This window comes from Ranitomeya variabilis, chromosome 2, assembly GCF_051348905.1.
Source record: "Ranitomeya variabilis isolate aRanVar5 chromosome 2, aRanVar5.hap1, whole genome shotgun sequence".
Lineage (NCBI taxonomy): Eukaryota > Metazoa > Chordata > Amphibia > Anura > Dendrobatidae > Ranitomeya > Ranitomeya variabilis.
Genome location: NC_135233.1, coordinates 207,273,101 through 207,289,879, shown reverse-complemented (window position 1 = coordinate 207,289,879; position 16,779 = coordinate 207,273,101). Strand labels below are relative to the sequence as shown.

Below are 16,779 nucleotides of genomic sequence, written 5' to 3'. Positions count from 1 at the left end.
AGTGGAAAGGGACCCTTAGAGCAGCGCTTGGTAATGAGCTATGATAGGCAGGCTGCGTGTAGAGCGGACCAGCGCCATATTGCCACCTCCTCATTACCTTACTTATTTTGTTTACTGTTTTGCTATTTTCATACTTTTATTGCAAACTAAAGTTAAAAGCACAAAAAAAATATTGTGAATGTATGAAATCTAATGCTAAGGATGCCAGGGTGACTGCTGCAGGTTTGGTGCATCTCCCCAATACTTCTCATTGCTCTGGGGAACATCGATTTCTGTTTTTTTTGTTTTTTTTTTTCTCAAACAACTTTCAGGCTCATCACTCTCAGGAGTGACAAGTGTAAACATGACCTATCGCTTTACAAGAGGAAGTGTCACTTGCGGAAACATGGTGTAGCTGAAAGGAATACGTCCTCAGGCCGTCTTGGCCTGTAAGACTCCCATATACAGATTAAAGGGAGTCTGTCACCAGGTTTTTGCTACCCGTCTGAGAGTACAATGTTGTAGGGAAAGAGACACTGATTCCAGTGATATCTCACGTACTGAGCTGCTTGCTGCAGTTTTGATACAAATCACTTTTTAAGCTGCTGTAGATGTAGCGGTTCTCTGGATGCTGAGCCGTGTATAACCCCGCCCACACCACTGATTGGCTGCTTTCTGTGTGCATAGGTAGAAAGCAGCCAATCAGTGGGGGGGGCGGGGATATACAGAGCTCATGACTATGGAGGACTACATGGCAGCAGGTTTTACTAGTCCGCTAGTGATAATACTTTTTACCCAAACTACAGCAAGCAGCCCAGTAAGTGATACATCGCTGAAATCAGGGTCTCTACCCCTACATCATGCTGCACTCAGATTGGGTGGCAAAAACCTGGTGATGGAGTCACTTTAATATTTGTGCAACTCGCTGAATTCTCTGGGACCTATCAGTTATTTTGTTTAGGGAGTCGTCCACACACATCGGATGATCGGCAGGCTTTTGGTATTTCTGTGCACGATCCTCTAGTTCCCACACATGCAGTCTCTGCTAATCAGAGTGTGCATGGGGGAGTTGGAACTTTAGATAGATGGTATCTTTTAATGTCTGTTATTTTGGCCAGTATTTTGGATGGGATAGCCCAGCAGCCGCCCCAAGCTTTGTCGTTGCCCGTAAGGCCCGGAATGGCAGCGGCGCTCCGTCCTGTGTGCCGTGCACAGCTGATGTTTTGCATTAAATTCTGCTTCCTTCCAGCAGACACCTTTGTTGGCGTGCACGGTCGTTTCTCTGGGGTTTGCATGTAGCTGACTGTTCTTATGTAACCGGAGCTCGGTTTACAAATGCACCGAGCCCCGTCGCGCAGCCGGCACAGAGATGGTCTTCATCCCCGCAGCACGGCTACAACAGACGCTTTCTTCCAGGCGGAGAAGACTGAGCGGTTATTGTCCGTGGAGGTGTTCTTATAAGTAACGGCACTGTGTGGAGCCCCCATGTTTGCTGAACGAAGCACAGACTGGGGGCGCAATGGATCTATGTATTACCGGGGCTGAGCGCCGGCTCGTCTTACACCTCACCCCCCGAGAAATAGAGAATGTTGGACTTGTTTTCTGGACTCGTGTTGTCATTTCAATTTTATCTATCGAGAGTGTTGTAAGTCAGAGGCTTTCGTGCATCACTGGCAATGATGTGCGGGGGCCATATGTAGTGTTAGACAGCTGTTCACACTCTGCAGTGTGAATACGATTGTTGACCTATGTGTCTAATGCACAGCCCCACACACAAAGTCACCATTACACCACAGATCACACCCAATTCTGCATATGCTAAAATATATTGCCTTGTTGCGCAGATTAAAGCCGATCTGTCATCAGATCTCACATCATCATTAACCGGGCCTCCTTGACCTGATCAAGTTGGTGTACTTGCTATGAAAATTGATATTAGAATGTTTGGTTTTTTTTTCTTCTAAACCCTGATACTATAAGAGCTGGATTCCTTCCTTAATATTCAGGCAGGGAAAAGTTTCCAAAAGGATTATATATCCATTCTCACATGGATTTTTCAAAGTAAGCACACCAGCGTCATCAGGTCTAAGAGATCTGTTTTAATCGTAAACGTTTTGTATTTAGAAAGTGATAACAGATCTGCCGTACAATGGTAAAAAAAAAATATTTATAGGAGGTTTTCCAAGAAAGTCAGCGCCTCGTGTTTCAGCGATGACATCCCCAATGTAACCTGCAGCAGTCACATATCTGTCATCACTGGAGATGGACGTACACAGACCAGTCCCAGAGCAGCGGGGGATCGGTATGGGGGGGATATGGGTTCTTCCGTTATTTTAGGACATGAGATGGCCATCGCTCATACGTTCAACTAGCAGACGGCCATTTCTCTCGAAGTCCCCAATACACGAGCGCTCAGCTTTGGCCAAGTGGTCTTATGGTTTCTGTGGATTAGAGGAAACCGAAAACAAAAGGATCCAGGACTAGGAATCCACATGCCCAGTCCTCCCCGACGGATGATGTTGCCTTGGGAGGCCTGCATACACATCAGCCACGCTGAAATCGACAGATTCAGGCGACTTTCAGATCATTTTCACTGGGTGCATGTTTACTATTCTTGGCCCGGACCTGCGCCACTCGTGTTCTTTTTTTTTTTTTTTCTTTTTAATTGTGCTAGCTGAAAAAGTGCCATAAATAGAGCCCTGTTCAATATGTGCACTACCGCTTTATTCCAAACGGGGATCAATTGGCACAGGTCTCTGGTGGTCAGACCTCCACCGATCGATGGAGCGGCAGTGACTTACTCTCCATTTCTTCTTGATGAGGCTTTTCCCATAAACTTGGCGCCCCCATAGGGAATGAATGTAGCAGCAGTCCGGCATACGCGCTGCTACTCTATGCTGACGGGAATAAAAGGGTAATGGTCTAATGATTGGTGTGGAACCCAGCCGTCGGACCCCCACCGATCTATGAATGATCACCTGCACTCTGGCCATGTGATCCCACTTTGATACTAGGATAGGGAAGAAAGATTTTAATGCCAGAATTAATCTCTGCCTGGGACAACCCGGATGCCGGACCTGCAGGGAGAGAATATTATGTATGGGGTTTGGAATACAAAGCGGGAAAAAATGTGTGAAAACTAGCTCTACCCCATGTAAGAAGAAAGCAAGTGCTAACTATTAGTCTAAATTCCCATGGTGCGAAAACCCAGCAAATTTACAAGCACAATTTAGGAAATCACATGCACATGATGCGAAATATATCCGCAGCGGTAATTGACCGGAACTGCATGTTAATTTATGCTGCAGATTTAGGTGCGCATTTCACTCTTTGCATTGTAAATGATGCAATTATGCATTCCATAATGATGTCCGCGGTGAAGAGGTGACATGGGGACGTAGCCATCGTCTAGACTCGGTGGCCACAGTTGGCACAACTGTTTAACCAGACCATATCTGCACCTATAGGACTACTGTGTCGCTCACCTTCCCTCTCAATGTAAAGTTTGGATTTTGTGTTTTTTGCCTTTTTTTTGTGTAAAATATGACAATAAGATCATAGGAAAGTTCAGAAGAGGTATTCTATAGAAACCAGAGCCATCGCTCTGAGATTAATTTATCGGCTTTCCGTTTTCTTGTGGTTTTTGCCTTCACCGTTGATTAATTTCCACATCCGAGGATTGCCTGTAACACAATGGCAATGTCTATAAATGCTAATGGGATTGAAAGACTCGAGAACGTGAATAACCCTCATCCCTGCAAGCCTGTTATGGGAGCGCTCCGACTGTAAGCCCAGTGGTTTCAGTTAGAGGGGACATATTAGGAAATTGCTGATTGTTGTTTCTCATTACGTAAGTGCAGATTCAGTATAACAGTTGTGTCGGACTGGACCGACAAAGGCCCACTGGTAACAGTGATTCTGGGGGCCGCATGCAAAAACAACCTGACCCCAGTGCATACACTTACTTTGCCTTCTATGTAATACTATTTTGGCTAGCTTGCTTAATGAAGGATTAGATGATACCCTTTTCTGCACTTCTCATTAGCGCTTCTTCACAGGGGGCCTACCGGAGGATTCCTCTGTTATCCTGTGGGCCAGTCCAAGCCTGACTTTGTATATAGGGAACATTTAGGGTTTTTTTTTTTTTTTCATTCCGACAAGTTTTTTTCCTCCCGTGATCTGATGCTTGAAATGACGTATGGTTTAATCTTATCGTTTCTTAGCGAGGGTCATCATAGTCCGTCACCAATGCATTACGTTACACCCATCTGCAGGAAGTATCGCCCTCCAGCATTGCAGACGGGACACGTTGTAGCTGGTCCGCCATTATGTTGCATTGCATGCTGCATCACTTGTGATAAGTGACTGAGTATACGGTATATTATTGAGGGAACATCTTGGTGACGGCACATACCGCCTGCTCCACCCTCATCATCACCAGGGCATTAATTATCCTTCTCTACATCCAGTCTGGTTACTTGTCCTGTGCAGATTTTGTTAATTTCAAGATAACACATTTTTTTGGGGGGGGAATACAGTTTGTGCTGCACACTGTGCAACCTGAAGGGGGACGGAACGATCTTATTAATTGTCCAGTCAGTGTCGTCCTGACATATGGTCGATCAGCCTAAGGCTAGGTTCACACACAGAGGTTTTCCATTGATTTTTTTCCTTTCCTGTAGCCAAAACAGGTGCTACTCCTTTTTTTTTGTGTGTGTGTGTGCGGATTTCATGTGTGATTCAACTACAATACATGTGTTAATAAAAATTTTATCCACTAAGAATGCATGTTTTTTTCTCTCTTTTTTTTCTCTGAAAAAAATCGCTGCGAAAGCACTGTAAGAATTGGTACGCTGCAGATTTCACATTCAGTCCGGGGGGGGGGGGGGGGGCAACAAACAAGTGTTCTTATGAGATTTCCAAAAAATCTCACGTCCTAACTGTCCAAGTAAAGTGGCTGGGATTTCATGATGTTGAAATTTGCGTGTTTTTTTCATAGGTGAGCCTATGAAACTGCATATAATGCTTCTTTGAGATGGCCGATTTTCTCATACATGTGCGATCTGTGTTTTTCACCTGTGATATTCTATGGGACTGCACACGTCTGATTTTTTTCTTTTTTGTCCTTGGACTGAGTGCTCCACGGACAATATTGGAGACGTCCAATTTTGGTCCGAGGTTTGAATCAAAATCGACAATGAAAGTCAATGGGTTTATGGAAAACTGAAACCGCACGCAGCCGTCTGGTTTATCACCCACTGTCCGAAATAAGAAGGTGGCAAAAACATTTTTTCCCTCTCCATGTACGAGAAAAAGTCTGGTCAGAATAATCAGTCCGTTTTTCTTATGCATGGAAAAATTGGACGTGTGAATGAGGCCTTAAACAACACGGTTGTTTTTAAGTGCAGAATCAAAGCTATTTTTATAGTTACAAAAAAAACCGTTAAAACGATGCTTCACATCTGCACCAAAAACTTGTCGCATAAATGTGAAAAAGGGCAAAGAAATGCAATAATCGAGCAAGATTTTGTTTGCAAATTTTAGTGTGGACACCTAAAGAAGAGGTGCTAATAAAAAGCACAGCGATTACACTACGTGTGAACACGGCCCTAGCTATGTTTGTTCTTGAAATGCTCGTTATGTATCTATTGGAAATGTTCCGGTGTGACGATAGAATAAGCCGGTATCTGATGAGCACTCGTGTAAAATCAAGCGGCGACTTCCTGGTGTAATCGGTGATCAATAAATGCCACATAAGCATAAAAGGACACATTAAGGCATCATAAACAAGTCTCATTACCGCCAGCGAAGTCACCTCTTATTGTTAACAAATAAATAAAACCTGTGCGCTGTAGGGAGGTATTCCAGCAATGTGGATGGAGCAGTCCTCATGGTGGAGGATGGGGGTGCTGCTTGGATGCCTTCACTAATGCAACACGAATTCACATGTATTGGGTGGGGATTCTCTTAGAATTTCACGCAGGGCGATAATTTGCTCATTCTTCGTTGATTACATTTTTTCATTAAAAAAAAAAATGCTCGTTTGTCATCAGTGCATCCATTCATGTCTGTCTGTAATGGAAACGGAGGCAGAGATACAAGCAATAAACACGTAAACTAGTCTGACGTGCCTAAGCCATTTTCTACAACACTTGCTTGGAGCAATATGTCTGCTCAGGTAAGGGCTTCTTCATACTCTGCGTTTTTACAGCAGAAAAAAAAAATGCAGTGTTTTCCACAACCAAGAAAGTGAATGCGATTCCTTAGTCTGTTTGTTTTTTGCTTGCAGATTTGAGCCATCAAAATTTTTTTCCTCCACAAATCTGCAGCGTGTTAATTTTCTCAGCATTTTTTCACCCGTTCAAATAAAAGCAAGTAAAAAACGCACTTATTTTATGCAGCGTTTTTCCTGCTAACACTGAAAAATCTGCTGCAAATACCCAACGAGTGCACATACCCTAATACTACATTCCCACAATTACCGATAGTTTTTGGATTTTTTTTACGCTGCGTGTTTTAAATAAAAAAAATGGAAGAGACCGATCTTAATGGGAACCTGAAAAGAATTAATGCCAAAAAGGCACAGTTGTATTTGTCAATGCACATTAAATAACGCTGCATGAAATCTGCACTGAAAACAGGGAAAAAATGCAATAATCGTTGCAGATTCCTATTGCATATTTGGCGCAGCCTCCTGCAAAAAAAAAGTGTTCCCACAGCGATTTTGTGCATAGCGTCATCAGCGTTTTTCTCATTTTTCTCACAGATTCCTAGACTTCTTTTGCCAGTTTTGATCCAACACTCGGCCATATTTCCACAATTTTGCTCTGACCGCTCGGTCCACAATCCGCCCCAGACTATGCTAGGTATGAGTTCTGTCTGTGGAAAACAGAAATAGAACGCTTTCCCGGAAAACAGACGTGTCCGTAGAGAAGAACAGAAGTGTCTTTCTGGAAAAACAGACGTTCCCTCAGAGAAGAAGCCGATGCAGCGGAGTTGCAAAAATGTGTTCATTTCCTCCTGTGTATATATAGGAGGGCTGTATAAGCCCACTACCTGTAAGCCATGGTGAGGAGGATAACAGTCATGCCCTCCTCTGCTTACCTTCTTTTTGGAAATCTGCTTTATGCCTCATTCAGACGTCCATTTCTCACTGACAGCACTCGTACCTGTGATAGTCTATGGGGCTATTCACATGTCCCTGGTTTTCCACGGAAAATTGCTGAAACATGTCAAATTTTGATTTGAGGGTTGAATCAAAATCAGCAATGGAAGTCTATGGGTCCATGAAAAAATCAGACATGCGAGTGCGGTCCGATTTTCATGGCCGGTAAGGGGAAGGTGGAGAAATTTTTTCCTTTTTTTTTATCCACATACAAGAAAAACTGCTGACTCTCAGACCACACTCTGATCAGAATAATCAGTCCGTATTTATCGTACATGAGACAAATGGCCGTCTGAAGGAGGCCTTACACATGGCTCCAGGTGGTGATCATAATGGCTGCCAACATTTGCCAGCGTCAAATTAATTTCCAACCTTGTCTTTATTCGCGACTAGTGCAGCTGTTACTTCTGCACAGCAGTAGTGTGTGAGCTGTTGGGCACGCACAAGCCGCTCGCCGGCCACACCTGCCATGCTCGCCGGCCACACCTGCCATGCTCGCCAGTCACACCTGCCATGCTCGCCAGTCACACCTGCCATGCTCGCCGGCCATACCTGCCATGCTCGCCAGTCACACCTGCCATGCTCGCCGGCCACACCTGCCATGCTCGCCAGTCACACCTGCCATGTTACCTGGCCACACCTGCCATGCTCGCCGGCCACACCTGCCATGCTCGCCGGCCACACCTGCCATGCTCGCCGGCCACACCTGCCATGCTCGCCAGTCACACCTGCCATGCTCACCAGTCACACCTGCTATGTTACCTGGCCACACCTGCCATGCTCGCCGGCCACACCTGCTATGTTACTTGGCCACACCTGCCATGCTCGCCGGCCACACCTCCTATGTTACCTGGCCACACCTGCCATGCTCGCCGGCCACACCTGCTGTTACCTGGCCACACCTGCCGTGCTCGCCGGCCACACCTGTTATGTTACCTGGACCCACCTGCCATGCTCGCCGGCCACACCTGCCATGCTCGCCGGCCACACCTGCTATGTTACCTGGCCACACCTGCCATGCTCGCCGGCCACACCTGCCATGCTCGCCGGCCACACCAGCTTTGTTCGCCGACCACACCAGCTTGGCTTACCGGCCACACCTGCCATGCTCGCCGGCCACACCTGCTATGCTCGCCGGCCACACCAGCTTTGTTCGCCGACCACACCAGCTTGGCTTACCGGCCACACCTGCCATGCTCGCCGGCCACACCTGCTATGCTCGCCGGCCACACCAGCTTTGTTCGCCGACCACACCAGCTTGGCTTACCGGCCACACCTGCCATGCTCGCCGGCCACACCTGCCATGCTCGCCGGCCACACCTGCCATGCTCGACGGCCACCCCTGCCATGCTCGCCTGCCACACCTGCCATACTCACCGGCCACACCTGCCATACTCACCGGCCACACCTGCTATTCCCCCACTTCACTTATTACTCCAGTCAGGCTCACTGCCAGTTTTCCTATGTACTTTGCTGTGAACTGACTAGCCAAAAATCCTACGTGGCTCACTCCGGTGGTGCTGAGGGATGCGCTGGCCTTTGCGCTGCATAACACTCTCCTTTCATTGCTTTGTGTATCAGTGTGTATAATGTCAGCCTGCAGCTGATTGTACCGTAATTGTAGTTCGTTACTAGCTGTGAAAATGTAAAGTCAGTAATTAACGCTAATCTGCCTAACACAATTTAGACACTGAAAGTAAATGCATTACTCAGTGGAGCGCAGCTACGGCTGGGGATCTGCGATATCGTGTTCTCTATGCAGACGGGTCCTGTAAATCTAACGTCCCTTCTGTCCCTTATATCTCACTGGGTCTGATGGAGGAAGGTGCAGAACTTGCGCAGGGTCCAGGTAATATCGACACAAGTTGCTGTGACCCCGGCTCTTACATTTTATTGATGTACATGAGCCAGGCAGGGACTGGACATCACATACTCATATACGCTGAATGTCCATCTCAGTTAGATCTTGAACTCTCCTTTAAGACTTCTCTTTTTTGTCCAACAGTTCTGACAAAGTGACCTCTTTATCTGTTCAAGTTATAGGGTCCAATATCAAAATCCACCCATCATTCGAAGACAGCGATCAGTGGAGAAGGACAACATACGAAGAGAGCGATCACTGAAGGACATCATACAAAGAGAGCGATCAGTGGAGAAGGACAACATGCGAAGAGAGCGATCACTGGAGGAGGTCATCATACGAAGGGAGCAATCACTGGAGAAGGACAACATACGAAGAGAGCGATCACTGAAGGACATCATACAAAGAGAACGATCAGTGGAGAAGGACAACATGCGAAGAGAGCGATCACTGAAGGACAACATACAAAGAGAGCGATCACTGGAGGAGGTCATCATACGAGGAGGACAACATACGAAGAGAGTGATCACTGGAGAAGGACAACATGCGAGGAGAACGATCACTGGAGAAGGACAACAAGCGAGGAGAGCGATCACTGGAGAAGGACAACATGCGAGGAGAGCGATCACTAGAGAAGGAGAACATACGAGGAAGAGCAATCACTGGAGAAGGACAACATACGAGGAGAGCGATCACTGGAGAAGGACAACATACGAGGAGAGCGATCACTGGAGAAGGACATCATACGAAGAGAGCGATCACTGGAGAAGGACATCATACGAAGAGAGCGATCACTGGAGAAGGACATCATACGAAGAGAGCGATCACTGGAGAAGGACTGCATACGAAGAGAGCGATCACTGGAGAAGGACTGCATACGAAGAGAGCGATCACTGGAGATGGACGTCATCGTCGGAAGACTAGAAGGAGTAAAGCGAAGAGGAAGACCAGCAAAACAATGGCTTGATACTATCAAGATAATGGTGCAGACCCTGGTGGACCTATCTAGGCTTGCACAGGATCGATTTTCCTACTGAGCGTTTATCAAGCCGCCATGGCTCAAGATTGAGTTGAAGGTCATTAAATAATATAGTAATCAAAATTCAGAATTAGTAACCACCGCTCGCCTCTCAAATCCACCTTACTCTGCGGCTTGTAGCCTACACTCTGAAGGCTACATATTAGATAAAGGATGAATGAATCTGCTGATTTTGGCAGGATAGGTCAACTAGTGTGGAAGCTTCTCAGCTATCTCCTGCAGATTATGTTGAGGAACCAAGGATTGGACAGTCGCAGGATCCATTTGATCTGCAGAGAAATGAACCACCATCTAATGTGTATGACCAGCTATGGAAGTCCTGTGTACCAGCTATGGTGCAGTGGGCTCAAAAGGTCAGAAGTCTTGGCTTTGTGAGATGGATGGACTGACATGTTTTGCCTGTATTTGTTTTACTTATGTATCACCACCATATTGAACAGCGCCTTACAGACATTATCATCACTGTCCCCATTGGGGCTCACAATCTAGATTCCCTATCAGTATGTCTTTGGAATATGGGAGGAAACCGGAGAACCCGGAGGAAACCCACGCAAACACGGGAAGATCATACAAACTCCTGGCAGATGTGCTTGGTGGGATTAGAGCCCAGCACCTACCTAGAACATCTCTTTTCTATACGAACTCAAACTTTTATAAAACTTGTTTTTACGTGGATGTTAAACAGGTTGTCCACCTAAATAAATAAAAAAATAATAATAATGGGCCTTATTTAGCACCGCGTTTTTGTTCAATTCTGGTATGAAAAGGTTGCAGCTTTTGTTTTTCCGGCTTTGACGAAGTGGGCAGCCCTTGGGTGTGACTGGGTATGGGACCCCCACTTTTGCTGCTCGACAAATCTTACTACAGCAAGGACTGGAGTAAGATTTGTGGTGAGGCGAGTTCCTCTTAATGAATTAGGATCCTCGCACTTCACCCTGTGCCCTCATCAAGACCAAAGTGGAAAATGTAGGTCTTCATGAATTGGGCCTTTATCTTTTAGATGTGTATAAAATCTAAAAGAAATTCAACTTACCAATATAATTGTATTACAAAAAGGTTCCCCGATTTGAAGATACCGGCCGCTGTTTGTGGGTCCCTGCAGCTGCACTATTGGCTCGTCTTGGCATAAGGGAAGAGCTCTTTCTGTGCCAGCAGCACATATAAAGGAGGCTGGCTGACTAGTCTGTTTTCTGTGTATGCTGCAATAGAAAAGGGGGCTGGCTAACGAGTCCACTTTCTGTATATGCCGCAATAGAGAAGGGAGCTGGCTGACTGGCGCTTTTCAAGCTTGGTCCCTTCTCTGTATATGCCACAATAGAGAAGGGGGCTGGCTGACTGGCTCATTTCAAGCTTGTTCCTTTCTTTGAGTGCGCCGCGTTAGAGGAGGGGGCTGGTTGACTGGCGCATTTCAAGCCCGCTCCCTTCTCTGTGTACGCCATAATAGAGAAGGGGGCTGGCTGACTGGCGCATTTCAAACTCGTTCACTTCTCTGCGTATGCCGCGATAGAGAAGGGGCTGGCTGACTGGCGCATTTCAAGCCTGCTCCCTTCTCTGTGTACGCCACAATAGTGAAGGGGGGCTGGCTGACTGGCGTATTTCAAGCTTTTTCCCTTCTCTGTGTATGCTGCGATAGAGAAGGGGCTGACTGACTGGCGCATTTCTAGCCTGCTCCCTTCTTTGTGTACACCGCGATGGAGAAGGGGGCTGGCTGGCGCATTTCATGCCTGTTCACTTCTGTGTGTATGTTGCGATCGAGAAGGGGGGCTGGCTTTGATAATGATATGAGCTATTTTGTCAACCTCTTTGACATGCAGCCAATACAAGAAAAGTTTCAAGCTCAAGGCAGAAAAGACGCTGCTTGGACCTGGAACTAAATCAGATATCTGAAAATCGGGACATCTTAGTTGTACCTTCTTTTTTTTAAGGATATATACTGACAACCCCTTTTGGAGGAACAGGATAAAGAAACAATCTAATATGCCAAGCTCGGATTTCTTACTGATTTATTTGAATGTATTTTGGACCGAACGTCCCCAGTTGGTGAGCCACTTTCTGCAGGTATTAGGTACTTATTACATGAAGATGTTCATTACGAGATGTCATTTATGTTCCTCTTGATTAATGAGACTTCTTACTCGGTGGTTTGTATTAATCCTGAGCCAACAATAAGCAAGTATAAAAGCTCCAGGCAAGTGTTAAGGGCATCCTCACTAAAAATAGATGTAATGCATTTAAAGTAATTTGCGTCCGTCACAGAGTGTTAGTGTACACGGCTATTACTGTCTGAGGCAGCTTCCTACGTAATCTGAACCAGGCGCTAGTGATTTTTATTGCTGACCCTTCCCAGTGCACTTTGGACATTGTTTTGACAGCTCCACGCAATGTTAAAACCATATTTTCTACCGTAGTCACACCTCACATACGTCACCAGTTCTGTGCCGGGTAAACAAGTCATCAATACGGCTCCTGATCTTACTCATCTTCTTACGTGAACAATTACACCGTTAGGTGCAGCCTACTGTGCACACACTCCTCAACACTGACACTGCAACCCCAAGAAGGGAAAGTCATGGAATTATGGAAATCACAGGCAGGATAGACACGTTACTAGAATCCCCAACACTTACAGCCTCGGCTGCTATCAATGGTCGTCTGCTGCGCTGAATGCACTTGGGTAAATCATCAAGATCCGCTGCTGGCAGTTCCTTTTGTAATTGTGGAGCAGTGACGTCCCAGATGTGATCGATGGGAGTCTGGTAGCATGATTACGCCACACAGTAACGCGAGCAACGTGTCATCTGGCATTGTCTTGTTGGAAAACAGGTCCTGGTGTACTTTGGAGAAATGGTCGTACCACTGGTTCCACCATCAAATCAGTGTAATAGGCAGCTGCTTTGGACATGTCTGTTTTAGTAAATACCGTACTTGCATTTTTTGATGGGATATGACTTTTTTTTTTTTTTTTTTACGTTTGTTGTGCCATTTATCTCTTTTATTGCTACCTTTTTTTTTTTGTAGAACACAAACTCACTGAATAGAACACTGATGGTAAAAACTGGACACACTGCCCGAACAGTCTTTTTTCTTTTTTGAGTTGAGCTTTCTGCTGGGGTCGAGGTGTCTAATCCAAAAGTCACGTTCACATCCGCTCAGGTAGACTGAGGCGCTCAGGCGCTCTCTCTACACACAGGGAGAGACCCGCCAGTGTAGCCCTCCCTCTAGGACTAGTCACTCCAGACACACAGTCCACCCGGCCTCTAGGACTTGTCACTCCAGACACACAGTCCACCCGGTCTCTAGGACTAGTCCCTCCAGACACACAGTCCACCCGGCCTCTAGGACTAGTCACTTCAGATACACAGTCCACATGGCCTCTAGGACTAGTCCCTCCAGACACACAGTCCACCCGGCCTCTAGGACAAGCCACTCCAGACACACAGTCCACCCGGCCTCTAGGACTAGTCACTCCAGACACACAGTCCTTCCGGCCTCTAGGACTAGTCACTCCAGACGCACAGTCCACCCGGCCTCTAGGACTAGTCACTCCAGACACACAGTCCTCTAGGACTAGTCACTCCAGACACACAGTCCACCCGACCTCTAGGATTAGTCACTCCAGACACACAGTCCACCCGGCCTCTAGGACTAGTCACTCCAGAAACATAGTCCTCTCAGCCTCTAGGATTAGTCACTCTAGACACACAGTCCACCCGGCCTCTAGGACTAGTCACTCCAGACACACAGTCCACCCGGCCTCCAGGACTAGTCACTCCAGACACACAGTCCACCCGGCCTCCAGGACTAGTCACTCCAGACACACAGTCCACCCGGCCTCTAGGGCTAGTCACTCCAGACACACAGTCCACCCGGCCTCTAAAATTAGTCACTCCAGCCACACAGTCCACCCGGCCTCTAGGGCTAGTCACTCCAGACACACAGTCCACCCGGCCTCTAGGACTAGTTACTCCAGACACACAGTCCACCGGGCCTCTAGGATTAGTCACTCCAGACACACAGTCCCCAACCTTTTTCTGGGTATGTTTTATCAGAAACTCCGTATCATTTCAGACACTTTTGATGGCTGTCGTCTGAACGAAGCTTCGTCTCTATGACCAGAGCGGTTTATCTCTGGGAGAACAAAGCGATCGGCAGTACGAGATCGGGCATGTCCAATTGTCATCTCCTCCCCCCCCCCCCCGACACATTAGACTGTCAGCCAAAACCCATCGATATTGCAGGGTTCGGCCAACATTAGTCCAAGGTGTGATACATACGTATCTGATTCATGCCGTCCATGGTCCGGGCATCCGGAATCTCATCCGGTTTACTTTGTGTCTTACAGGACATATTGGGGTTTCTCTTCTTGTAAACCTGGCTGCAGAGATCAGCTTTCTGCAGGCTTTATTTATGGTAATGCTGATTATTTTCTTCATTGTGCTGCACAAGAACTCACTACTAACACCATAGTCTTTGATTCTTGAGCTGACCTTTTCAGGTTATATACCGTATATACTCGAGTATAAGCCGACCCGAGTATAAGCCGACCCCCCTAATTTTGCCACAAAAAACTGGGAAAACTTATTGACTTGAGTATAAGCCTAGGATGGAAAATACAGCAGCTACCGGTGAATTTCAAAAATAAAAATAGATGCTCCATACCGTTCATTATTGCCCCAAAGGAGGTTCCATATAAAGCTGTGCCATATATAATGCTCCATACCGTTGATTATTGCCCCATAGATGCTCCTTATAAAGCAGTGCCATATAGAATGCTCTGCACCATTCATTATGGCCCCATAGATGCTCCTTATTAAGCTGTGCCATATATAGTGCTCTGCACTGTTCATTGTTGCCCCATAGATGTGCTATATAAATCTGTGCCATATATAATGCTCTGCACCGTTGCCCCATAGATGTGCCATATAAATCTGTGCCATATATAATGCTCTGCACCGTTGCCCCATAGATGTGCCATATAAATCCTGTGCCATATATAATGCTCTGCACCGTTGCCCCATAGATGTGCCATATAAATCTGTGCCATATATAGTGCTCTGCACCGTTGCCCCATAGATGTGCCATATAAATCTGTGCCATATATAGTGCTCTGCACCGTTGCCCCATAGATGTGCCATATAAATCCTGTGCCATATATAATGCTCTGCACCGTTGCCCCATAGATGTGCCATATAAATCCTGTGCCATATATAGTGCTCTGCACCGTTGCCCCATAGATACTCCACATAAATCTGTGCCATATATAACGCTGCTGCTGCTGCCAAAAAAAAAAAACACATACTCACCTCTCTTGCTTGCAGCTCCTCAGCTTCCCGTCCCGGCGTCTCTCTGCACTGACTGATCAGGCAGAGGGCGGCGCGCACACTATATGCGTCATCGCGCCCTCTGACCTGAACAGTCAGAACAAGAGGACGGGAAGACTGAGCGGCGCCCGGCGGGTGGAACGTGGACAGGTGAATATAAAATACTCACCTAGTCCCGGCGCTCCTGGCGCTCCCCCTGCCTGTCACACTGTCTTCGGGTGCCGCAGGTCTTCCTCTGTCAGCGGTCACTGGCACCGCTGATTAGAGAAATGAATAGGCGGCTCCGCCCCTATGGGAGTGGAGTCCATAATTTCTCTAATGAGCGGTCCCACGTGACCGCTGAACAGGGGAAGAGCTGCGGCACCCGAAGACAGTGTGACAGGCAGGATCGCCGGGACTAGGTGAGTATGCCTCAGCGCCCTCTCCCCCTCACCCGCCGACCGTGACTCGAGTATAAGCAGAGAGGGGCACTTTCAGCCCAAAAATCTCGGCTTATACTCGAATATATACGGTACTTTCTTATTTATGGTCATCTCCAGACATGTAACCTCTAGTAGTCCTGCTGTTGGGCCGTGTCCTGCTGGATCCTTCTTGTGATTGATATGTGGAGGTGCACAGATCTGGGGAAGGACTGAGCCCCTGCAGTTAATTCTTCCTGCTCTTACATCAGTTTCTCAGCTCGGTGTAAAGATGCGCTTGTGCAGTCTTTGACCTTGATGTATTTGTGGCCTGCGACAGGAAGCTGCTTACGTGATTTCCTACGGTGTTACAGTGTGAGACAATAACCACCGATAATGTGAGAAAGTAGAAAGTGATCTTCCATTGAGAAAAAAGAGGGGTTAATAGTGTCAAAATATACCCCAAAATCCTTCCTTTATCGCAGTGGGTATTATACATGCATTAAATATTGTCATTTCTTGTTTTACAGCGAGGATTAATAATCTGATCGGAAAGCGAATGAATGGATGACGTTCAGCATTTGTAAAGCAAACGGGCTAATTTCTACCTGGAGACACGGATTACAAAGAAACCTTCATGCTGGTAAGGCTTTCATGCTGTCAAATGGGGCTTTTCCTAATGGGGTTGTCCACCTCTGGAGATGTTTTTTTTTAACTTAAAGGAATGTATTTGGGACTAAAAATCATTTTTGCAATTTGTTTTTGTTAAAAATGTTGCATCGTTTTGCTCTTACATTCTCTCTTTCCCTGCTCATTCAGTTTCAATACGGTCTGTAGTAAAAAAAAAATCAGCTAAGAGGAGCTAAAAAAAAAAAATACAGATACAACTTATTAGATAAGATTGGGCCGTTTGAATGAGCTCGCTGATGGATTCTCAGTTAGCTCAACTTTTAGCAAAAAATACATGCATTTAAAGGGGTTACTCAGGACTTTGGGGGTTTCCTATGGAGGCAAGA

The 16,779-nt window shown here is 46.5% G+C and overlaps 1 protein-coding gene across 5 annotated transcripts in view; it reads left to right on the top strand.

The window, feature by feature from the left end:
- The window catches only part of STRBP (spermatid perinuclear RNA binding protein), a 143,105-nt gene that overhangs the window by 36,180 nt on the left and 90,146 nt on the right, over positions 1 to 16,779 (top strand). For all 5 annotated transcript variants that reach the window (XM_077283519.1, XM_077283521.1, XM_077283517.1 and 2 more), the window contains exon 2: positions 16,294 to 16,406. Coding sequence is in view for 3 of the 5 variants with exons in the window: in XM_077283521.1 (XP_077139636.1) it covers positions 16,401 to 16,406 (6 nt within the window). In the remaining 2 variants the exon portion in view is untranslated. The remainder of the gene's footprint in view (positions 1 to 16,293; positions 16,407 to 16,779) is intronic.